General features: G+C 44.9%; 2 protein-coding genes across 11 annotated transcripts in view; one reads left to right on the forward strand and one right to left on the reverse strand.

The window, feature by feature from the left end:
- The window catches only part of Pxk (PX domain containing serine/threonine kinase like), a 65705-nt gene extending 43003 nt beyond the window's left edge, over window positions 1-22702 (forward strand). For 2 of the 10 annotated variants that reach the window (XM_021181478.2, XM_021181481.2), the window contains exons 10-18: window positions 2115-2276; window positions 2630-2747; window positions 4207-4285; window positions 6068-6116; window positions 8619-8696; window positions 9187-9273; window positions 9776-9845; window positions 12992-13054; window positions 21528-22702. In XM_021181478.2, coding sequence (XP_021037137.1) covers window positions 2115-2276; window positions 2630-2747; window positions 4207-4285; window positions 6068-6116; window positions 8619-8696; window positions 9187-9273; window positions 9776-9845; window positions 12992-13054; window positions 21528-21742 — 921 coding nt within the window. In that variant the 3' untranslated portion in view covers window positions 21743-22702. Of the gene's footprint in view, window positions 1-2114; window positions 2277-2629; window positions 2748-4206; window positions 4286-6067; window positions 6117-8618; window positions 8697-9186; window positions 9274-9775; window positions 9846-12991; window positions 13059-14924; window positions 14995-17285; window positions 17317-17528; window positions 17562-19093; window positions 19097-19912; window positions 19939-21527 lie in introns of all 10 variants that reach the window. The other 8 variants (XM_021181482.2, XM_021181483.2, XM_029468673.1 and 5 more) reach the window with 8 other exon arrangements.
- An 873-nt stretch (window positions 22703-23575) lies between these two features.
- Window positions 23576-25118, reverse strand: part of Pdhb (pyruvate dehydrogenase E1 beta subunit) — a 7754-nt gene continuing 6211 nt past the window's right edge. Inside the window, exons 9-10 of the mRNA XM_021181368.2 lie at window positions 24299-24440; window positions 23576-24069 (exon numbers count right to left, since the gene is read on the reverse strand). Coding sequence (XP_021037027.1) covers window positions 23924-24069; window positions 24299-24440 — 288 coding nt within the window. The 3' untranslated portion in view covers window positions 23576-23923. The remainder of the gene's footprint in view (window positions 24070-24298; window positions 24441-25118) is intronic.

Consider the following 25118-nt stretch of genomic DNA (forward strand, 5'->3'; position numbering starts at 1 on the left):
TGGTGAGCCATCCAGTACGGTTATCAGGAGCCAAATTTAGGCCTTTTGGAAGAACAAGTGACTTTTTCCGTAGCCTCCTAGAATGATAGTTTCTAAATGGGAAAGTTCTTTTGTACTTTCCAAAATCAGAGACATTGTCATATTATCTATCACTTGATATATACTGATATAACTTGATATATTATACTGGATATCATTGCTATATCTTCCCCCAACAAACAAATATTTGATATAAAGGTGACAGTAATTTAGATCTATAAAATTCCAAAAGTTTGGCTATTAGGTCATCTTTTGGGTTATTTGGCTGATCTTTATCTCTGTGCCAAGATTTTTTTCTTTGTAAGCTTCATCTGTATTGTCTGAATGTGGAAATATAAGCCATGCTATGTGAGATCCCTTTGCTTAGGTTCCAGGGATTGAACTCGGGTCATCAGGCTTCGATGACAAACATTGTCAGCTACTGATCTGCTGGAATATATATATATATGTTTGGAATTTTTGTCTTTTGTTTTGCTGGTTTGTTTTTGAAACAAGGTGTTACTGTGTAGCTCTGACTGGCCTGGAAGGCACTCCATAGACCCAGGTTGATCTCAGACTCAGAGATCTACCCTGCCTCTGCATGCTAGGGATCAAAGGCCTGTGCTGAGATCCCTGACTCCATATGTCTTCTTTACGGAACTATAAAGGCCTGCTCCCATTTGGGATAGAGATATAGCTCAAAGGACAGTGTGTTCTTATTATTCCAAGGCACAAAGTGATCTTCAACACTAAGAGAGAAACGGAGGTGAAAGAGAGGCAGGAAAGAGTGCCAGCTTTGTCCATGTTGTCCTCTCTACATAATTTCTCTAGGCTTCTTGGATTTCACAACCCCATCAGTAGAGAGTTAAGCATACCCTAGTCCCATGTTCTTTATATCCATCCATCCTTCCATCCATCCATCCATCCATCCATCCATCATCCTTCCATCCATCCATCCATCCATCCATCTAGATATCTATATATAAAGATATAGCTTCATACATACATACATACATACATAATGTGTTTTTGTGTAAGGATACACTTGTCTATATATATACATGTGGAGGCCAGAAGTCAACAGCAGGTGTCTTTCTGTTGTCCTGAAACTCACTTTGTAGACCAGGTTAGCCTCGAACTCAGAAATCCTCCTGTCCCTGCCTCCCGAGTGCTGGAATCAAAAGGCGTGTGCCATAATGCCTGGTAAGATTTCTTAAAGGATGACATTTTAAAGGTCTAGTCCCAGGTCCTTGCGGGGACATATCAGGTATCTTTTGCTGAGTCACTGTTTATCTTAATGGAAGTTGAGAAGGTTGCTTTTGTAGAGAGGCCAGAATTCTACTTTGTATTTTTATTACTAAACACCAACCATGTTCACAGTAGATGTTGAATAGGAGAAGTTCTCACCTTCACCCCCTTTCCTATGTGGTTGGCACAGACACTGATGCCATAGCTTTATGAAATCCACGCAGGTGGAACAGGACAGCCCCAGAAAAGAGCTGGCTGCTGGGACCAGAAAGTTCCCAAATCAGAGCCTTTGGGCATCAGAGCTGTTTCCTCCAACCTAATTCTCTTCACCTGGGAAAAGAGGAAACTCGATGGTGTGCCCGACAGTCTCACAGCTGTGAGACAGTCTCTATCATCAGTCTTTTTTCCAACCAACTCATCAGAGTTGGCATTTTTTGGGGGTGGGGATCTCTTCAGTGGCCTGCTGGATTTCATTTTACAGTAATTAGGTTTTGCTTGGGAGTTAACTCTTAGCCTCCTGCATGTTGAGAAAACTGCTGCGGAGCTCCACGCCCGGCTTCAGATGCCTTTTCTTCTTACGTTTGTTTGTTTGTTTACCTGTGGGTGCGTGCTTGTATGTGAGTGGGTGTATGCATGCCATAGCACATGTGTGCAGGTCAGAGGACAACATTTGGGAATTGGTTCTCTCTTTTCTCCATGTCTGCCCCAAGGATTGCTGTCAGGTTCAGTTGTCAGCACATTTTAACCTGAGCCATCTTGTTTTTTCCAAAAATATTTAAACCGTGAGTTTACCTTGTGTGATATGTGAGTGAATTGGGAACAGTTAACCTGCACATCTTCTTTAATAGGTACTAAAGTTTCTTCATGACAAGGGATTCCCTTACGGCCATCTCCATGCAGCCAATGTGATGCTGGATGGCAACACTTGCCGGCTGCTAGACCTCGAAAACTCACTGCTGGGTCTTCCTTCCTTCTACCGATCCTACTTCACACAATTCAGGAAAATCAATGTGAGTTGTGGCAGTCATGACAGGTCTGTGTTTGGGTCCGATTACCCTGTGCATTAAGCATTGGAAAATTCAATTGGAAAGTTGGAGTGTACCTTGCTCCTATTTCTCCCATGGAACATTGCTGGGTCTCTAAGAGGCAAAGATGACATGGTGGGACAAGGAAGTAAATAAAATCATTGGTTGAAAATGACATATAGCCTAAGTCACAAGGATGCCTTGTGAGCCTTGTAAAAAGGCTTTGGAGTTACATTGGGAATGAGGCTACCCTGAGCCTTGTTTCTCCGTGGAAGCCTGGGCAGGGGGAGTGAGGGCCAAAGACTGAAGGTTGAACATGGCACTGCTTTCTTTCCCAGACATTGGAGAGTGTAGATGTGCACTGTTTTGGCCACTTACTCTATGAAATGACTTATGGACGACCTCCCGACTCTGTGCCTGTGGACTCCTTTCCTCCTGCATCATCCTTGGCTGTGGGTCAGTACAGGGCTTGGCAGTGGGGTGTGCTGGGATCTGGTAGTCTACAAAGCTGCTTAAGCTCTTACCAAACTCCAAGAAGGACGGAGAGCCAGTTGTCATGCTCGCCAGCCAGAGCACTGAACATTTGGATGGTTTGTCTGTCTGTTCATCTGTCTGAAGCTTCCGGAGAAACGTCTGTAAACTGCAGTGTGATTCTGAGAGCAGGACAATGGAAAGAGAACTGTGGCCAGCTTAAGCTAAAGTGAGGGTCAGGCAACTTCCAGCCAAACTTGAGGAGCCAGGCAAGTGTCAGAGTCCCATCCAAGCAGGAGTGGGAATTAAAAGGAACTCGAGAGCCATGGCTGGAAGCCTGGAAGATAAGGGCCTAGCCTGCCCAGCCAGGCCTCCAGATTCGAGGAAGGTGGCTCAAGGGCTGTTACAGTCTTACCCAAGGAGACTAAGGAGGACAGAAGAACAGGTGAGGCCTAAGGACCAGTGTAAACTCATCTTAGACCATCTCATTCTCGAATGGCCAGCTCAGAGCTCAAGGATGGAAGAAAAAGAGCCCAAGGTAGCTTTGGGGACACTGTTTGGAATATGCAATCACTCTGTCAGTTTTCACTATGCCAGATGAGGCAATTCAAGGGAACAGACATGGGCCTGGTGTGGTGCTGCATGCCTTTATTCCCAGCACTCGGGAGGCAGAGGCAGGCAGATCTCTGCGAGTTTGAGGCCAGCCTTGTCTACAGAGTGAGTTCCAGAACAGCCAGGGCTGTTACACAAAGAAATTCAGTCTCAAAAAACCAAAGTGAAGCCGGGCATGGTGGTGCACGCCTTTAATCCCAGCACTCGGGAGGCAGAGGCAGGTGGATTTCTGAGTTTGAGGCCAGCCTGGTCTACAAAGTGAGTTCCAGGACAGCCAGGGCTACTCAGAGAAACCCTGTCTCGAAAACCCAAAGGAAAAAAAAAAAAAGTGAAAAAACACCCTGGTACTGTTTCCTGCCAAGTTTGAGCAGCTGAAACTAAACAGTAACCTGTGGGTATGAGAGTCTGGTCACTCTTTTATAACATCAAGGTGTTGGATGACAAGCTGTCAGAAAATTGGCATTTTGTGTCTTGGTTTCCATTAAAAGCAAGCAAGCGTTAAAATCAGGTTCTGAATTTTGCTTTTGTGTACTGTTTACTTCTCTGTAAATAGAACAGTTGTATGAACACTATCTTGATGCCTTCCTCCATTTCTCCTTGGAGTAGACTTAGCTGTCTGTCAGCATGTGGTTTCTGAGGCATTTCTTTTGAGTCATTGATAATGGCAGTGTTTCCCATCCCCCCACATATGCCATCTGTCTGTATGTGAAGAGTTTTGACACTGTCCTGATCAGCCTGCAGACAGTTGTTGCAAAGAGATGTCAAACTTTTCCTCACCAAGTGGATCTGCGAGAGTTCTGTGGGACTAAAATGTGTATCTGTTCATTTCAAGTGGCCGTGTTGGAGTCTACGCTGTCTTGTGAAGCCTGTAAAAATGGCATGCCTACCGTCTCCCGGCTCTTACAGATGCCGTAAGTCAATCATATGCATTGGTTGTAATCTTGATAACTTTGCTGAACCTTGGACCGACTACTCTGCCCAGAGCCTGGTGCCATGGTAATGACTCAGTTGGTCCCTGCAGAGTTGAAGTGACCAGCTTGCTGTCAGGCACTTACAGCATGATACCATGACCCTTTCCTTGTGACCACTCTGCTTAGTCCAGTTGCTGTCCTGGAAATCCTGTGTCCTTCCCACGTGTCCCATCACCATTAACACGTGTATGTGTTTGTTGAACTCCTGATTTAGGAAATACAATAGGAGGGTCCTCCCTAGCACCTCTCTCTGCTGGTCCTGCCCCAGCCACCAGCTGGGTACCCATCAGGCCTTGGCGGGCCTGCCCTCCACAAGAAAGTGATGTGTTCTTGGGTTCCTGTGCTTTTGTTTGTTTATTTCATCTCTGAGCACTAGCTGTTAAATAGCTAGTGTGTACCAAACTTTGTACCAAGGCTTTTGTACTCAAAAGACCTCTTCCTGTCAGCACAGTTGTGAGGAGCTGAGTGTGTAAGGCCTCCTTAGGGCCTCTCCTTCATGCAGAGGTTAAGGTGATGTAGCTGAAGTCAGACAAACCTGTGAGTGTATCTCAGCTTCATTCTTCCTCCCAGAAGGACATAGGCAAGCTTTCTGAGCGTGTTGCGAGGTTTCCCGAGCCCTGCTTCGTCTGTACCAGCTTGTTGTATAGCAAAGGTATTCAGGAAGTAACAGCAGCAAACATGGCAGGGGACAAAGTGCAGCCAGAGGCTACACTACAGGGCCCTCATTCCTTCCTCCTACCTGGTTAGAGACGGCCTGCTATAGGCCAGGCAATTTTTCCCTCCCTGGGGAAGCTGATGATCAGAAGAAACAAGCCCTTGTCCACCAAGCCCTTGTCCACGGATGTGACACTGCAGCATCTATTTCCAAACCAACAGCCACTAATAACAACATACATATGAGAAAATAGATCTACTTTGAAACCTACAACATTTGCCACAGACTCCTGGGTCAGAGAGCACTCAGTCAGGGAGCAGTGGGTGATGTTGCCTGCTTCGATGTGCACCTGTATCATCTCCCCAGGGCTCTGTGCTTGTTCCCAGCCTCAGCATCAGGACAGGTATTCCGTCTTCCCCAGAACCTTCCACCCCATGGGCTTCCGCTTTAAAGAGGTGTGTCTTGTGTTTAGTGAAAATCTGAAAGTCAGAGGATGAATGGCAGGAGAGGACCAGGATTCGAGAAGGATGCTGAAAAAGGCGTTCATCATTTCTGTGTGGGGTGAACTTCTGTCTGTCTCAACAGAATCTCACATTAAGAGCACTAAGTCACTTGGACACTGTCCATGCAGTCCTTCCAACCACACCAGTCAACAGTGCTTCCTGCTGTTGTTCTAGTAGCATACCCTGGAAGAAAGAATTGTTGCACGCCAGAAACTACTGTTTTAGGATGAAGTGTGTCTTACATTCCAATCAAGACAGAATAAACCGCCTTTTCAGATGCAAGAAAACAAATAGTTCTGTTTAGAAACATCTGTTCAATATATCTGCAACGTTTTGCAAACTGGTGTTTATCAACTCTTTTAAAAAAATAGTATATGGCCCACAGTGTCACGTATAACTGACCTGGTCCCTCCCCCAAAACAGCTCTGAGGGCACCGAGTGACTTGGAAGCACCTTTGCCTTTGCTGACAGGTGGGCTCAGAGGTGGTAAGCTGCCCTACCCTGCTCTGAGAGTACACCCAGCACTGAGATTAAACACTTACGCATTTGTTTCTTTTCTTATAGATTATTCAGTGATGTTTTACTAACAACTTCTGAAAAGCCACAGTTTAAGGTAAAGCAAATTATATAAAATTTGGGGTTATGGCATAAGTAAGTTGACTTTGAAAATTAATTTTTTAAAAAACTAAAAGGTTCATAAATGAAAAATTAGGAAGTATCCAAACATCCTATAGCTAGTTACTATTTTGACTGTTTATAATGCATGAGGTTGTTTTATTAGTTTTTTGTGTGTGTTTGTTTTCCTTTCAAGATAGGATTTCTCTGTGTAGCCTTGCCTGACCTAAAAGTTGTTCTGTAGACCAGGCTGACCTTGTACTCAGAGATCCACTTGCCTCTGCCTCCCAAGTGCTAGGATTAAGGTGTATACCACCACTTCCTGGCAGATTTGGGCCGGGCGTGGTCTACAAAATGAGATCCAGGTCAGCCAAGGCTACACAGAAAAACCCTGTCTCAAATAACCAAAAAAAAAAAAAGAAAAGAAAAAGAAAAAGAAAAAGCAGACTTGGATAGCCTGCCTTCCCAATGCTGGGTTATAGGCATGCACCACTATGCCTTTTATCTACTATGCACATTTTATCTACTAAAAGTGAAATGTATAAATGCATTATAATCCTGTGGAAAGTAATTATTATTTAGGCCAATATCAACAAAATAGTGGGATCTGGAAGACAGAATATAAACCCAAATATCTGTATCTAAAGAAAATTGGGAAGGAACTATTAGGAGAAGCAGCAGTGTGGAGCGGTGATCTTGGGCTTTACACTGCTCTGTGGCTGCTAGCAGCCATTTGCTATTTGGGGCCACATTGCCCTCTGCAGTGGTTGCCCTCTGCAGTGGTTGGCCGATGCACCAAAGCCCGGGAAGCGCAGCCCTGCTTCTCCTTGGACGAAGTAAACCTCCCACCTCTTCAGCTGCTTTTCAGTGCTGGTTGTTTTAAGTAATCTCTATGTTGGTTTCCACGGTGACTGAATCATCTTGCATTCCTACTCAGTACACAAGGGTTCCAATTTCTCTACATTCCTGCCAAGAGTTGTGTTTTACCTGCATCTATGTCTGTGTACTACACAAAAGCCTTGTGCCTGCAGAGGCTAGAGGCGGCATTCGATCCCCTGGGACTGTGACCAGGTACAGATCCTGAGCTGCCATGAGGCTGCTGGGAACCAAACTCAGATCCTGTAAAAACTTATCCATTGAGCCTTCTCTGAAGCCCAAATGTTTGTAATTATTATTATTCTTGTCTGTCTGTCTGTTTACACTGGGGTCTCACTATAACTCAAGTTGGCCCAAAACTTGCCTTGTAGCCCAGGCTATCATGGAACTCAAATTCTCCTACCTTGACTTCCTGAGTGCTGGGATTAACAGCTTGCACTACCATGCTAAACTTATTTTATGGTTTTTTTTTTTTTTTTTTTTGATGGTGACCATCATAATGGCTATGAAGAGATATGATATCTAATGTGTGGTTTTGATTTGTATTTATTCAGTGTTAAACTTCTTTTTAACTGATGAAAGTTACCATTTGATAAGGCAGGGTCTTTTTTATTATTTTTAAACATTTGTTTATTTTCTTTTTTCTTTCTTTCTTTCTTTTTTTTTTTTTTTTTTTTTTTTTTTTTTTTTTTTTTTTTTTTTTTTTTTTTTTTTTTGGTTTTGGTTTTTCGAGACAGTGTTTCTCTGTGTAGCCCTGGCTGTCATGGAACTCACTTTGTAGACCAGGCTGGCCTCGAACTCAGAAATCTGCCTGCCTCTGCCTCCAGAGTGCTGGGACTAAAGGCGTGCACCACCACGCCCGGCTCATTTGTTTATTTTCTTTGAAGAAATTTCTGTTAAAGCCCTTTTCCCATTTTTAAGTTGGGTTATATATTTTTGTTGTTCATTTGTATAAGTTTCTCCATATCTATTAATCAAGTCCTTATAAGTATTAACATATTTTAAATTTCATTGTGAGCAGTGTCTTTTGTTGACCACAAGGCACCTCCCTGAGCTTTAGGGGTTTGGCAGTTTTAGGTGTTACTTTAGGTCTTGCACCCATGCTGAATTAATTTTCAAATATATATATATATATATATATATATATATATATATATATGAATGATAATGATTTAATCTTACTACTTTTTATGTAGTATTTGACTTTTGCCAATGCCCTTTTGAAGCTATCGTTCTTTCCTGGTTGTGTGTGGAGACCGTTTGTCTGTGTACAAGTGGGCATGTTTCTGGGATCTCTCATTCTGGTCCATTAACTGTGTAGTAACTGGTTTTGAAATGATGTTTTGGGAGGTCGTGTGATAATAGGTTTTGATGCTGTGTTTGTTCTTTGAGACTGCTTTGGCAATTCTGGAACCCTTGAATTACTTGAAACATAGTGTGTCTACCCTTTAAGTTTATGATCTGTTGTCTGAAAGTGCTGGCAAGGAGAGGGTAGCTGGTGTACATGGAGCATGGTTTTAACTGGAGGACCTCCCATGTGATGACGGCTGCTGCAGCATGTGTTGAGAACTCAGGAGACTCCAACTACTTCACTCAGTAGCTCATGTACTGATTCTCCCTTCAGATTCCCACAAAATTAAAAGAGGCCCTGCGAATTGCCAAGGAATGTATAGAGAAGAGACTCACCGAGGAACAGAAGCAGGTAAGCTGGCAGTTGCCCCGCATCCCCTGTGATCACTCAGTGACCCATTCACAGTGATTGACTTTGGACGTTCACCTACATACCCATTCCGTGCCTACTTGCTCTTAACCAGATTTGGGGCTAAGTTCTGTGGCACAGAACAGTGTCTCACAGTTCTGCCTTCAGTCTGCTCAGTCTGTGTTGAACAAGCACACGCACTGGTGTGACCATCCTTCATGATGAGGTCTCACTGGTGGGGCGGGCGGTTAGCAGCACTCATGGGTCACATTCTGCTGTAAAGATCAATGGCAGGAAGAAATTGGGAAAGTGAGAAGGGTCACCGTCACTCAGCATGCCCTTCTTCCAGAGAGCCAGACCTGAGCTACAAGCAGGCCAGGAAAGACCTTATTTATCCTAAGAGCTCACTGTGGACAAACACACAGAAGTCTCCCTGGGAGCCTGCTTTGGGTAGACTTGGTTTACACTTGTTGCGGACTGTGCTCTCTTAAAGATTCACCAGCATCGGAGACTAACGAGAGCCCAGTCTCACCATGGGTCTGAGGAAGAAAGGAAAAGGAGAAAGATCTTAGCTCGAAAGGTAAGTCTTTGTCCCTGTGTTCTCTTTTAAATCCTTGACTGCACGAGGAGAAAATTCTAAGGCTGATGGTGCACACTTATTGACACAGTTTTATCTTGGAAGCTAAAAGCATTTCTGGATGACAACGGGTTTGGAACTTAACATGCATATACACCGCCTCCCACCAGTTGGGTCCTGCAGCCTTTGCCCCAGTCTGCCCTGCTCCTGTTTGTAGAAGATTATGTTTTTAGTGGAGTGTTGCACACACACATGCACACGCACACACATGTCAGTAGCATAGAGTTCGCTGGCAGAAGGCAATGGGAGGAAACGGTCAGGGTGGGTAGTAAGTCAGCATCTTGGTTTTATTTTCTCCTTTGGCTGTGGCTTCTGTGCCTTAGGTTATGAAGCTGAATATGCCATTTTTCACAGCTAGTGAAACTGTATGTCTGGAGTTTTTTTAAACTCTCAGCTCAGAGTGCTTTTTCTTTGCTTACCACCCACCCTTCTTTTATTTTTAAAGAAGTCAAAACGATCTGCTGTCGAAAACAGTGAGGAGCAGCCAGTGAAGCACAGTAACTCCAATAACTCAGGTAACTGGTTAGATGTTGCCGTGGGCCCAGCCCCCAGAGGTGCAGTTCAGGACTCTGTAGGTGGTATGGAGATTTGATGGATCAGTGCGGTGACGAGAGCGGAGATTAGAAAACTCTGTCCCCTGGGAAGAATTGTGACAACACTCATATTCCCACCTCTCCACTGATGGCTAGACTCCATCTGTCAAAGACAGGAGCATTTGACATGGAACAAAATCAGGCCCTTCTGTGTACATGGAAATTAGCCTAAATCTAGAACCCATGTGGTTGAAGGATGTGTTCCCTCGGTGGGCTGAGAAATAGACTCTGTGGTGGGGTGGGGCGGAGGGTTGCGTGTGGGTGTATGAGTGTCACAGTACCTCTTTTGAGTCATTCTCTCAGTCATGATCAGGACTCTGATAGTCTTTACAGTCATTCTCCGCTGCCCCTCTCTCTGCTGGCCATACTGACTTTGAGCCTAATGTATATTCCTTTGGACCAGATTGAAGGTCAAACTGAGTGATCTGCTTATGAATCTGTGAAGTACAGTTCATTGTAGAGTAGGGAGGTTTCAGTAACCCAGGCAGTTTCATCCTGACAGGGAATGGGAAAGGGAGACTAAAGTGAAGCTGATTATCCTTTAAAGAGATGAAGGACCCATCAGAAAGGGAGAAGCTAAATATATGCAAAGAAGAGGGTGATGGAGAAGGGCCACAGGGGAGCATTGACAGCCCCACTGTCCATGTCAGGATTGGGGGAAGCCCATTCATCTCTAAAACACCGGAGAGAGGACAGACAGGTGAAGAAGTAGAAGTCTAAACGTGGGAGGGCTGGGCACAGCAGTATATGCTTGTAGTCCCAGCTACTCACGGCTGAGGCAGATTCTTTTTTTTTTTTTTTTTGAGACAGGATTTCTCTATAGCCCTGGCTGTCCTGGAACTCACTTTGTAGACCAGGCTGGCCTCGAACCCAGAAATCTGCTTGCCTCTGCCTCCCGAGTGCTGGGATTATAGGTGTGCGCCACCATGCCCGGCTCCTGAGGCAGATTCTTTAAGCACAGGAACTGAAGACAAGCCTGGACACTGTAGTGAGACTGGGTGGGATGGATGGATGGATGATTGGATGAATCAATCATAGGTCATACCTCATTTTCCTTGGTCAATTCAGATGTTTGCCCACACTAGAGGACATACTGAGAGGTACACTAGCAAATTGAGCTGTACCTTGAAGGCTAGACTCTCTGAAGCCGAGAATGCAGGAGGTGTAGGTAATACTGAAGATTGGAATGCGAGTGCTAAAGCTCTAGGAATAGGATGAGGATGATGACACTGTCACAGAATCCTAGGTTTGAGTTAGGCACAGTGTTGGGGGAAAGGAGGTCCCAGTGAGGACAACGCATGCTTGGGGAGTGGAAGCTGCTGTGACTGGCATATGATTTCACATTTGGGAATGCATTTGCTTCCTGGTTTATAGGATGAGCAGGGGCTAGTCAGTGTCCATGGTGGGGAGATGCAGTCTCCAGCCAGCACATCCATACACTAGTGACTCTGGTTAAGCAGCTGGTTCTTGGTGAAGCAGAGAAGGCCTACTCTACTCTTTCTTTTCCCAAGATTATGCCTGCTGTTCTCCACATGCAGCAGGAGGGGTCATCAGCGGAATCCAGGAGTGGGGTAGGGATGTAGTTTAGTTGATAGAATGCTCACCCAACATGCACAAGGCCCTGCTTCCATTCCTCTAATACAGTGAAGTGGGTATGGTGGCATGTGCTTGCAGAGAGCACTTATGCAAACAGGAGGATCAGGGTGTCAGGGTTGTCTTTAACCACATAGCAAGTATAAGCTAATCTAAGACACATGAAACCTGTCTGAAAAAAAACAAAACAAAAACAAAAACAAAAATCCTACCCAAGATACCTCAGGAGTTTAGGAAAGACAAGAACTGGTTATTGGTAGAAATGCAGTTACCAACCGGTCTAGAATCACAAGTTCAGTTTTCTGTCTTGAAGATCTGTCAGTGATCAGCCCTCCTGTTGTACAGAGCTGAGGAAGTATTTTGACAGCTGTGGTTTAGTTAGGACCCATCACCAGTGTGTCCACAGGGACAGACGAATCCTCTGAGTCATTAGTGGAGTGATGGTAGAGCCCTACCCTCAGAGCTGGTGGTGGCTGCTCAGTGCTGCATGACAACAGCCCTCTCCTGGTGCAGTTCAGGGGCCCAGGCTGTCCTCTCCAGAGGGCTATGCCTTCCTGGTTCCACATAAGAGGCTTCTGCTGCAGGGCTAATTCCTTGGGCTGGGGCATATTTTCTAGGGATTTTTTCAAGTTGTGGGGATTTTAGGTTTTGCTTATGGTTTTTACCCAAAATGAGGGTGTTTGCTGAATTTCATTAAGAAAAGGTCGAGAGAATCCCCAGGCTTGGGCCTGAGCCTCTTTAACTGAACCGACAAGGTGTCTGCTTATCCTAAGGAGATGCTGATTCACAATGGTTGAGTGAGTAAAACCTAAGTGGGCGTAGTAGCGCACACCTTTAATCCCAGCACTTAGGAGCCAGAGGCAGGTGGATTTCAGAGTTTGAGGCCAGCCTTGTCTACAGAGTGAATTCCAGGACAGCCAGAGCTACATAGAAAGACTGTCTCAAAGAAAGCGTCAGATGTGGCAATGTGTGCCAGTGGTCCCAGTACTTGAGAGGCTGAGACAGAATAATCGTTGAGGAGGCTACAGGGAACAAACGAATGGATAAACAGAAAAATCATTGAGAAGGCTACAGGGAACCAACGAATGGATAGAGGGAGGGAGGGAGGGAAGGAGAAAGGGTGTGTGCATAAATGCTTCAAGGTGCTCTTGGGAGAGGCTTGCACAGGCTGCTGTGACCGTAGTCATTGGTCCAAGGATGGGATTGGTTCAGGAGAGAGACTACAACCAGTGTGTATGCTACCCGGTCCTCATTGGTCAATAAACCTGAGTGGCCTGATGAAGGAAGTACACCCTGCACTAGAGTGAAAACCTGTCACCACTAGTCTAATTCCTAATTTCTGTCCTTCATCACATGGTCCCACAAGCTCCACACGATGGGCTGATTACAGATTTTTCTACAGTGCTGACTTTCTGCTCATGCCAAGTTTAAATGTCTGCCTTGGGGCCCCATGAGGATTTCTCTGTTTCTTTTAGCAGGATCTGGAGCCAGCTCACCTCTCACATCCCCATCATCTCCAACTCCACCCTCCACAGCAGGTTAGTAAGGTGTAACGTCTCTCTCCATCAACGGGGCAGGTGGACTTGCCTTGGCCCAAGCATTTTAGGAGTTAGACCCCACCTGTCTTCCCCAGAGGGACACCTGCAAATCAAAACGTGTCATCTAGAGGCTTGATTCCCAAGCTCAGCACTTGGGGGAAGGCTGCTTTCAGGACCCCTGGTTCTCTCTAGCATACGATTTCTGTTTGCTGAAAAGCCTCTTGCAAGGCTCATTGGGTCAGAGCTTGTCTTAGGGCAGAAAAATAAACTGTTGTCCTGGCCTTTGTCCTACCACAGTTTAGTCTTCCGGTCTTCCTGCTGTAGGTTTGTCATGTTAGAGCTGATGAGATATCTAGCGCAGAGTAAAATATTCCTACCAATAAATTTCCTGATAACCATTTGTTCTCTGTCCCTCCTCTAAAGCACATAATTATCTGGGTAGTCACTAACTTTTGTTCCACCTGTGAACTAAATCAGACACTGTGAGGATTTTTGGGGGGAAGAAAAAAAAAGCTGACCAAGAGTTGTCTTTGGGAGTACCTACAAAAGCACCAGTTCTGGAATTGTGTCTCATGTCTCTCCTCTTTGAACTAAGATCCTTTTTCCATCATTTGTAAACTAATAAAAAGGAGGGGCAGCGTTTCTGCTCCTCCTCCTCCTCAGTGTCTAAGATGCTGAGTCTCCCATTCAGTTTGCTGCTGTCCTCGGAAGAGTTCTTCCAGCTGTATGAGAGGGAGATCTTTGGCAGGGTTGCTCTGAGCTGACAGTACCATACACTTTAATGCTTATGGCATTGCCCAGGAACCTCGGAGAGTTTTAAAGTGGCTGCCTTTAAATGACTCTAGCGAAGCTTCCTGCGGTGAATGCAAGAGGGCTCGGTCTGATTGACTCTGTCCTTGCTTACTGTAGAAAGTTCTAGGGAAGGGGTCAGTTTTATGTAGCAAAATGCCAGGTCATGGGGATGATTCTCTTGTTCTGACTTTCTCAGCAGACTTTACAAGGAGCTTCCAAATAGACAGAACTCTCATCTGGAGATTGACTGTTTGGGCTAAGCAGACGTTTCTGGAAATGTACTGCTTTCCTATTGTGAGCCATTTTCCATATACCATGGTGTAATTCCCTATCATTTGCATGTGCTGAGGAAGTGGAGAAGGTTCTGAGACTTCCATCCTGGTTACCAGGGAGATGCCTGCTTAGTGTGCAGAGCACCTCACTGTATGAGTGGGAGTTCTCTCCCAGTCTCACCTTTAGATGCCCTGCTTCCTTCATAGTCTAGGGACCCTTCGAGGGGAACTTCCAGGTCTCTTTCTCTAGATGGGAGTGATGATAGCAGCTTTACAGAGACTGAGGTAACCCTGAGAATGAGAGAAGAAAACTGCAAGTTTCTGTAGCACCCAGTCAGTATGGGAAAGGTTCCATCTGAGGACAGTGGGGTGGCAGGGAGCAGTACTGTGAACTGAGGGGAACACATTTTGAAGCTCAGGCGCAGTGGCTGTCAGGAGAGGCTTCTGAGTCAAAGTAGCATCTCCTTTGTTCCTTTAATGACTTTGCTGACAAAATTACAGAATTATTCACCCCAAAGACCACACTCTGACCTCTACTGGCTGTTACTTGTAATGAATCTCAGAGCATTTGCCTGGTGCTAAGCCAGGTAAACACAGGAGGTCTGCTCACCTAACATGTATTCAAGATATGCTTACAGGTGGCCTGGAGTTTACCAGTAACTCTGTAGCCTGGGTTACAGACAGAGGCAGACAGGCTCCAACTGATGTCCCATGCCTCAGGAGTTCTAAATTGTCAGGCACAGTTCAAGCAGACAAAAATTTCTCTAAGGCCTGCTAATATTTTCTTCTTTAATCCCATCACTCAGCAGAGTCACTAGCAGACCTAACTGTGGGAGGAAGAAGCACACTCCATTTTCAGGGCTTCTCCTGGGCGAGGTGAGGGGCATGATTTTCAAGCCTTGTAAGGCAGCTAGGTCAGGCCCTGTAGGAGGGACAGCAGCAGCCCGGTGTTGGCCAGTTGAGTTGAGCCATGGGGCTTCTGATGGCTTGTTTTAGGTGACCATGGTAACCAGATAGGGTCTTGTTTAGCTGCATTTAGGATTTGGCAGAGGTGGCAGACATATCTAACTGAAGAGATCTTACTAGTGTGAGCCTGGTCTAGCAGCTGAGACCCTCTCTGCGGCTGCCTCCTTTGGGACAGTTTGAGATCAATGGTAAATTGTTGGGGCTAACGCTGGTTCCCCGAGTCTGGTGGCAAATGCACTGGTAGAGTGGCATTCTCTCATACTCTGCAGTAAGGCCCTGGTATTTTGTTCTTGTTTTCATTTTTTGATGCTTTTTTAGTTTTTAGTGAGAACTTATAAAGACAGCCAGCTTTAAAATTCCTTTATCTCAATACACCTTATGCCATGTGTTACAAGGAACATTCATTCTCTATATTCATAGAGCTGAGTGTTTTCAAATGTCCCAGTTTGCACACATATAAATATTCACTGTCTCGGAATTTGGAGGAACAGGCAACAGGGCTACTCTGCCTTTATTCCCTTTTATGTGTGTGTGCATTTGTGTCTTGTGAGGATTCTGGGGAGGCCAGTAGAAGTTGTGGAACCTATGCGGTTACAGGCAGGTAGTAGCCTCCTCATAAAAGTGCCAGAGATGGAACTCAGATACTCTGGAAGAGTAGGAAGCATTCATAACCTCTCAACCAACTCTCCAAGCCTTGTGGGGTGGGGATTAAGATGGAATCTCATGTAGCCCAGGTTGGCCTCAAACTATTGCATTGGCTTTTTAGAAAAAGTAGATTTGCAAAAGAGAGTTAAAGAAACTAAATAAACCTGAAACTTGATTTTGATAATCACATCTAAGTGATGTGTATTCTCATTTTTTAAAAGAAATAGCCATCTATTTTAAAAAAAAGATTTATTTATTTTATGTATATGAGTACACAGTGGCTGTCTTTAGACACACCAAAAGAGGGCATTGGATGGTTGTGAGCCACCATGTAGTCGCTGGGAATTGAACTCAGGACCTCTTAACCACTGAGCCATCTCTCCAGCTCCTCATGTCTCATTTAATCCTCAACTTTCTTCCTGTCCAATGAGAGTGGATTCCAGTTTAGCTCCATTTTAGAGAAAAACTGAGCCTCTAGTAGCATTGAGAACTTGGCCAAAGTCACAGGTGATGCAGCTGCAACAGCCAGGGTTTGAACTTGCTTCTGCCTCTGTTCGTTTTCCCCACTCATTGAGTGCTTGCTTTCTGGGGAGTCTCTGTGGCCTGTTTCAGTTAAATACTGCTCTGCTGGAGCTGACTCTTCAGGCAGGGCAGGACACTCAGGTCCATTCCCAGCTCTGCCAGCTGCCAACTGTGACCTTGAACAAGTCAGCTCTGGTCTCAGAAGCTGGCTTTTATTTTATTTTATTTTTTACTTTAATTAATGTTTTCTGATAAAATTCTAATTAACAGAGGAAATAAGTTCAAAATGGTGAAGGCATGATAAAGGGATGAAGCTTGTAGCATGGCAGTCAGCATGTGTAACAACGAGTACTTTTCAGAGAAACGTTCCAGACAAATGAAAAGCATGAGAGCCAGGAGTCAAAGCACAGCTCAGACCCTCTGCAGGTTTCTCTTTTCTCTTCCAAGTAAAATCTCTTCAAACCATCGTTATTTGTCATCTTCTCTAGACTCTCACACCTAGGTGTATGGAGTGAAAGGCTTGCAGATGTCGTCTTCTCTAGAGAGCTTTCTAAGCAGCTGGCCTTGGAAAGGATCCTTGGGCCACTGGGGTTGCTCAGGGTTGGTAAAAGTGCTCGCTGCCAAGCCTGACACCAGACAACCAGAGTTGTATCCCCAGAACCCACATGGCGGGAGAGAACTGGCTTCTGCAAGTTGTTCACTGACCTCTACAATGTGCTCTGGCACTTGTACCACACACACACACACACACACACATACACACACATATAGAAACACACACACACACACACACACACACCACACCACACACACACATATACAAACACACACACACACACACATTCATGGCAAGGCTTTTTTGGTAAAAGAGTGAGCTCCTTTTCTTAGCCTCTTGATAAACCATCCGTGGTGATAAGATGCAGAACAGATCATTGGCATCTGTTCTGCTACACTCAGAGAGAAAACCTCTTTGCTCTTCAGGAGTGCATGTCATGCTTGTAAGTAAAAAAAAAAAAAAAAAAAGTAGCATTTAGCTGGCCTAGAAAGGTGTGAAGAAAGTGACTTGTTCATTTGCTGTTCGTGTTTGTAAACCAAGGTATTTTGTGGTCAAATGTACCCCAGTTTTGCAGTGAAAATATTTAACAAACATTTCAGACTAACATTTTACTGTTACTATTTGGCTAAATGCCATTAAACTCTGAATAATAATAGTAATAATAGTAATGATAATCTCTCTGTCTCTGTCTTTCTCTCCTTTTACTCTCTGCTGTCTACAGTAGAGCATGCACCACTTTGAACGTGAATTTTCGGTAAAGTAAACTATGCTGACGTATCCAGCTTTAAAGATACTGTGTTTCTGTGTGAGATTGGACCCAATGCATTTGTGTCACTGGTGAACAGAGCTGGAAGAACAGAGATCACACTCCCTCGTTGGGGCATTTCAGTGAAACACAGCATCTTTAAAAGTCCCCCGAGTCACTTCATCTGTATTCATTTCATTTCCTTCATGAGCTTCTAAAATCTTCATCTTTCAGTCCTGTTTTAGTTTGGAAGTATGAGCCCTAATTGCATCAATGGCATCAGAGAGCAATTTTGTAAACTGTTACTCTTAAAGTCCTGCTGCAGAAATATTGGTTCCCAGTCACTGGTGAAGAGCATGTGGTATCAGGCAGTTGAGTGTTGGCATAACTTCCAAGCTTTTGTAAATGATGGTAAAAAATAATTCTGACTCATGCTTGGGAATTATTGAGTAAGATGTAAGTCTTCTCATCTGCTAAGGCCAAGGCAAAGGTGGCCCAAAAACTGAAGACTTGCTGTGTCCTTGTGTGACTGCTGTTTCTTCTGGGTCTGGTATGGTCTAGTAGTCAGCTGCCCTACTAGATCTAGCTGCTTAGTTTCTGGAGAAACTACTAGACTTGGATTAGGACTAGGTGACTCAATGTCCTTTGCACAAAGGTGTTACAAATGTGCCTGGCACAGCAACCCTTCAAAGATCTAAACTGCGTAATTTCTCTTTGTGTACTAGAGTGCATCCTTTTTCCGGCCCTTGGCTGATTGTCACATTCTTAATGTTTCTGGTGGAGGGGCTTATGGGAAAATTAGATCAGCTAATATTGAGATTTTTGTCTAAGAGAACATGAGCTAGGGAACTCAGGACCAACCTGGTTGTCATTGTAGGTGTATTTCTAGGAACGTGCCTCATCCTAGTTGTGATGTCATATACCAAACAGAGTTGGTTTGCTCTTCTCTCGTCTGTGCCCTGGGATGAGTAGAGTATAGGTACAGAGAGTACATGCATCAGGCACTTGTTTCAGGTCTTTCACAGGGCATATTGGCAGCTTGTTCTGTCCCTTCCCCTTTTCTTTTCCTGACATTGCTGCTAATGGGTCTACCCTATACTCACTAACCTTTAAAAGAAGCTAACAGACTCTTAAAATGGCCAAAGACAATGACTAGATGGGGCTTATGCTCAGAGATGAGCTCCCAGTGGGTTCCCACCTCTTCCAGTTCTGCCCTTCTATTTCTTAGGGCCTCCCCTCAGCTTCCAGTATCTGGTGGTTCTACCCTTGTCTTAGTGTATGCACCAAGACCTGCCGTAATTCTGACAGGTCTAACAAGGAAAAATGGGCTTCATGGGATATCAGGCCCTTTGGGACTGGTTAGTCCAGCTTCCTATGAGCAGGAATCAGGGTATTTACTCTCCTCCCACTGGATTAAACAGCTCCACTTCTCACACAGTCCCCTCTTCAGTTAGTTATACAGGCACAGGCTGGCCCAGCTCTTTGTGAGCAAATATCAGGATGCTCATTCTTTCATTCATTATACAAGCATAGTACTTCAGATGGTATATTGATATCAATATTGATATTAATACCCGAGGGGTTTGTTAAGTGACAGTTTCAGCCTTCACCTAGAAAAATGAAGATCCATTTACTGAAAGCACCCCTAACTCCCAAACTCTTGTAGTGCCTGTAAGGTTGTGAGGCCAGAGTCAAGCTGTGGTATGCTGAGACTACCACTCTCACCCATGAATTCAAGACCCTGAGCCTGTCTCGAGCCTTCCTGAACCCTGGACTGGAGAGTAACCAGTCTCAGGATGGTCAGTTTCAGGCATGCAATAGGCCCCAGTGCCGCTGCAGTCCACTCCTGTCTTCTTGAGCCTTAACCCTGCAGTGGTTCTTCAGCCAGGGGGTCTGACCCCAAAGAGAGGAGGGGAAGCCTGTAGCTCCCGGTCCGCACTGACCCTGGACAGTCTGCTACCCTTTTTCTGGCCATTAAGATAGTGCATGGTGTGTTAGGCACTCATCTTCACAAGGTAAGAGTGTCCTCCTCTGGCAGGGGTCTGTCAGTCCAGAAACTCAGTTCCAAGAGCTTCAGGAGAAACCTGCTCCACCCCAGCATTCTACTGGCTTTACCCAAATGCCTTAAGTAGAATGTCTCTGCCCTCATTCTACCTGGGCTTCTTAGGTTAACTTCCTCTATAACTCTGACAGAGCTAGGAATGTCTTCCACATAAAAGCTGAGCATCATTCACTGTTGAGTAATTACATTTTGTTCATTTGTCTGTACTTAATCTTTATTTGTATTGCTTTATTATCATTATTTGAGAATCCATGATTACAGAGCATGAGACTATGTATTTGTAATTCTTTAATTTCAGCTGCCTTAGGTAAAGATATAAGGAAGGTAAGTGGTTTTTGTGGATCAAGAGATTTTAGCCATTGCTTGTCACACTTACTGAAAAGGAGGCACTTACTTGAGTGACCTTGAACCATTCATTCTTCATCCACATTTAGTGGACAAAGTGTCTTGCCTGTTATTTTTGCAGCTCATAGCAGTGTGGGAACCACCCAGCAGACTATCTCCTGGGCAGGCCAGGGAGGGATAGAGGAGAGAACAGTAGTGTACATAACTGCCACATATTAGAGTCCAGTACAGCAGTGATGGTTCTGGACACTACTTTGGAGTGGACAGTTTACTAAGTTTAAATCAAAAAAAGCAAAGAAAGGCAAATTGCTAAATAAAGGGGATTGCTAGAGGTCTCAGCAAATAAAGATGCAGGCTCCTAACCCTTGACAACATTTAAAAATATTTACTATGTTGCAAGGAGACATGTTCCTGGAAGCTGAGGATGTCTGAGATACCCAGTTTCCCTTTGTCCAGGATCCCTGATGTTCCAGAAGTTGGGCACACACTTGATGTGACTCATTCTGTTAAGTTAGGCTATGGTAAAAGGGAATAGTGCCTGAAAGACTACTTCCCCCTGAAAATGGGACTGCCCTTTTCTCTACATTCTTCCTGACGGGTATTAGCACTTTATATTTTTTAATGCAGCACCACAGGGAATTATTCGCACCAGACTCTGAGGGACTTAACACTCTGGCTCCCTGTTAAGAATGCTGAGTGGTGCCCGGTGGTGGTGGCACATGCTTTTAATCCCAGCACTTGGGAGGCAGAGGCAGGCAGATTTCTGAGTTCGAGGCCAGCCTGGTCTACAGAGTGAGTTCCAGGACAGCCAGGGCTACACAGAGAAACCCTGTCTTGTTTGGGGCTGGGGCTGGGGAGGCCTGAGTGGCTTACCATTCTGTAACAGGTCAATAGATGCTACTCAGTCTCTGCTGCTTTCCATATCATGGCTTACCTCCTTATAGTCAACCTCAAGTCTCTTTCTCACTTATGCTCTGGCCCTTTTACAAGTACCTGCTTTTCAAGTGAAGATGCAGCTGTGTGGTGCTGAGAGACTGCTTCTCTATGAAATGCTAGCCATGCGAGCATGAGGACCTGAGCATAGCACATGCCTGTAAGACCAAAGCTGGGTAGGCAGGGTATGAGGATCCCTGGGGCTTGCTAGCCTAGTTGAGCCAATCACTTCCTTCAAATACTATGTGAGGAAATGGATTGTTTGTCCCCTTGGCCTAATTCTGCATGCAGATATGTTCCACCTGTGAGCTCAGTAGGCAGAGCCAACCTCAACCTAAGCCATACAGCTGGAAATGGAGTCAGAGCTACTCTAGGGAGAGATGTCCCTGTGTGGTTTCACATACTTGATTCAATTCTCACATGACACATTTAAAGGAAATAACCATTAAATCCCCCACCCTATGCCACCACCTTTGTTGCTTCCAGTTATTTATTTTATTTATTTATTTTTTAATCAGTGTTTGAAGACACCCTGAGAACATTTAGTCCCCACAGAGTTCATTCTGCCCTGGCCTGAGTAGCAGCATCCAGGGCAGGTAGAAAGCTGTAACCCTGACCTCCTCTTTCTTCTGCAGGACTGTCTTCAGCATTACCTCCACCTCCTCCACCACCTCCACCTCCACCAGCAGGTCCCTCACCAACCTCAGGCACGGAGATGCCTGCTCCGTTCCTGCCCCAGGCTGTGAATGGTGTGAGCCGTGGGGCCCTGCTCAGTTCCATCCAGAATTTCCAAAAGGGAACTTTGCGGAAAGCCCAAACCTGTGACCACAGTGCTCCTAAGATCGGCTGATGCTTCTTGGTAACACTGAGCAGGCTCAACCCTCCGTCCCGTCCCACCCTTCCAAGTCCCTCTTCCTAGGTGAGCTCTTCCACAGCTTCCCTCAAGGCCTTCCCTGGGTGAATCCTTGCAGAGCCAGACACACTCCAGTTAGGAGACTTTAAGAGGGAAGTGCTCTCCAAATAGAATACAGTGGGGCCAGCACTGCTGCCTTAATATTTTGCTCCTTGTGATGCTATTGGGCTTCCTTTAGGGGCAGCATTGTATGGGTATCATTTTCACCAGCGAAAGAAAAATGACAGAAAATCAAAAGCAATGACAGTATCCTGTCACAGCAGCAATTGGCCTTTGTCACTCCGTCCTTCCCAGTGTTCTCATAGCTCATTCCTCTGCAGCATCTTTTGGTTGGTTCTTAGGTAGCTCACCTCAGATGCTAACGTTGTGACCTGTCAGTTACACTGCGGAGGGAGAGGCAGCGGCTCACCACTCTCCCTACCTACACACAGGATGCGGGGGGAGGAGACGGGGCAGCCCCTCAGCTCAGTGGGGACTGAACTCTGTTCACCGTGTTGAGAACAGCACCTCGGGATCTGTACAGCCACAATGCGCCAGACAGGACATTAACCACAGATAAAGGGTGGTCTTAGTCCTCAGCCATCAAATCCAGTTTGGAGTAGAGGGAGGGCCAACATTACAAGTGAATTTGGCATCTATAGTAATCACTTCTGATTTGATTTATCCAACTTCAGCATCTTTTGATATTACTGTTATCAGAAATCTTTTATCCTATGATTTGCTTAAACCTTTTAAATAAATTGCACTTTAAAGGATTATAAAAAATCCATTTTAAAATTCAAATACACACATCAGTGTTGGTTACTATGCAGAAAGAATGTTATTGTGTATAGTTTCATGTAATCTGTGATATATGTTCAGCTGTATTTTTTATTAAAATAAATCATGTCACAAAAATACGTTGTAGCTTTTCTAGGTATTTCAGAGGAGAACAAAGTGTAGTGTTACAAAGTATGCTCCTGTAGAGATCCTGACATAAATCAAAAGGAACTTCACTAGGTGTGAGGAATCCATAGACTGAGGTAAAGGTAGAACTCAGCTTGCCTGGCGCTCAGAAAGCCCTGGACCTGTCACCAGCGCAGTGTCAACTCAGCATGGTGGTTTGAGTCTGTAGCACTTAGGAGATGCAGGTAGGAGGGCCATTATCCTCTACTAAATAATTAATCTGAGGCTAATGAGACCCCTTCCTTAAGGAAAGAAAGAAAGGCTGTGAGGCTGTGTGCAGTGTGAACTACTGACCAGTCTCTGATGGAAATCTGGGCCTAAGTGCTTCTGGTTTTAGTTCTGCAGTTTGGGGCAAAGTTTCAGAATAGGAATAAAAGCAATAGTCAGAGTTCTGCAGTACAGCACTTGGCTATTAAGAACATTGCTCTGGAAATAAAAAGCTTCAATTTGGGCCAGGTGTGGTGTCACACGCCTTAATGCCAGTTCTCTGGAGGCAGAGGCAGGTAGATCTGTGAGATCTTGAGTTCTGGGCCAGCCAAAGACACACTGAAATCCTCTAAAAAACTAAAGAATCTACAGTTTTTATATACAGCATATCAGTTATTTGACACTAATATACGTATATATGTATGTATGTAGTTTTTCAAGGCAGGATTTCTCTGGGTAGCCCTTGCTATCCTGGAACTCAAAATGTACTCCAGGCTGGCTTTGAACTCAGAGATCTACCTGCCTCTGCCTCCTGAGGCTCACTCCAGAGTGCTGGCACTAAAGGCATGTGCCTCCATCACCCAGCTTGACACTAATTTCTTAATAGTACTCCAAAACTTCATTGGTGGGAATCCCCTTTATTCCTTATCAAAACAGTTAAACAGCAACTGTAGATAATATACTTTTTAGACATATAAGTTATCTTCTGTGGGGGCATTCTTATCTTGCCCCATCTAGTGAAAAAGGGCAAATTTAACTTAAACGGTAACAGACAAAGCAAGCAGAGCATCTAGGGTAGGGAGTGGGAAACATTCCACTCGTAAGCACATTTAAACTTCTTACCAGTTCAGACACCCGCTGTCACTTCAGCGTTACCTTTATGACTAGTAAGTCTCAAAGTACACATCAGGTGAAGTCCCAACAAGTATTTTAAATAAATTTCAACGACTACATTAGATGTCCGAATTAGATGTTCAAAGTCTTCTTTACTGCAAAGATGATGTCTTTGACCTGAGGTATGGAGTTGTCTTCTAGGACCTTTGCGTAAGGCATAGGGACATCAGCACCAGTGACACGAACGGCAGGGGCATCAAGGAAGTTGAATGCAGGGCCTAAGGAAGAGATGGCTCAGCTGAGAGGCAGACTCGGGACTCAGGAAGAGAATGAGTCGTAGGTACAGGACTGTACTTTTGGCTTGACTTTTAAAAACATTTACCCAAAAGACAAAGCCCTAGACTAACAAGTTGAAAATTCACTTGGTCACCCCTAGCTTCTGATCTCTTACAAGTCGGCAGTCAAGTACAGCTTGATTGTGTTCTAAAACCAGGTTCTTTGAAATACCTTCCATAATTCTGGCACAAATCTCAGCTCCTACTCCAAATTGTGGCCAGCCTCCTTCCACAGTCACGAGATGGTTTGTCTTCATCACACTGGCTTCTATGGCTTCAATGTCCATTGGTCTGATAGTACGCAGATTTATTACCTAAATCAAGGCAAGGCAAGGAAACAGGCTTTGTAGAATCTGAGAAACAGGTACACAACTGTATCGACTAAGGAAAACCAGCACAGTGCCACATTCCTGTAAGCTCACCACTTAGGAGGCTAAGGCAGGATGACACTGTGTGTTGGCAACACAGTGAGATCTTATCTCAGACAAACAAAAGTAAAAGGGAATTTACAATTAAAGCCTGTCACCCCATCACAGGAAGCTCTGCTCCCCTATAGAATTCATTACCCTCCTTGGTTTCAGTATCCCTCTTATCAAAATATAAAGTCAAGTGTTTAATATGCACTGGGCCTACACCATGATCCCCTATGATTGAGAATTCCTATTATCCACATTTTTATAGCCTATGAAGCACAGTGATACTTTCCAAGAAGCACTACTTGATAGGTTCTACACAGGATATTAGATACAAGTTCCTTAAAGTCCAGCTGCCAGTCGGGATCTTCTGATTGTACACACACACACAGACACAGAGGACCTCCAGTTTCTTCCTCAATTGCTCTCTGCCTTGTTTGTTTAGAAATGGTCTCACTGAATCTGGACCTGACTGGCTAGACTGGCTGGCCAAGCTAGCAAGCCCAAGGGATCCTCCTGGCGGGGTCTCCCCAGTGCTGGGTAGCAAGCCCATGCTGCCACACCTGACGTTTTCATGTG

This window comes from Mus caroli, chromosome 14, assembly GCF_900094665.2.
Source record: "Mus caroli chromosome 14, CAROLI_EIJ_v1.1, whole genome shotgun sequence".
NCBI lineage: Eukaryota > Metazoa > Chordata > Mammalia > Rodentia > Muridae > Mus > Mus caroli.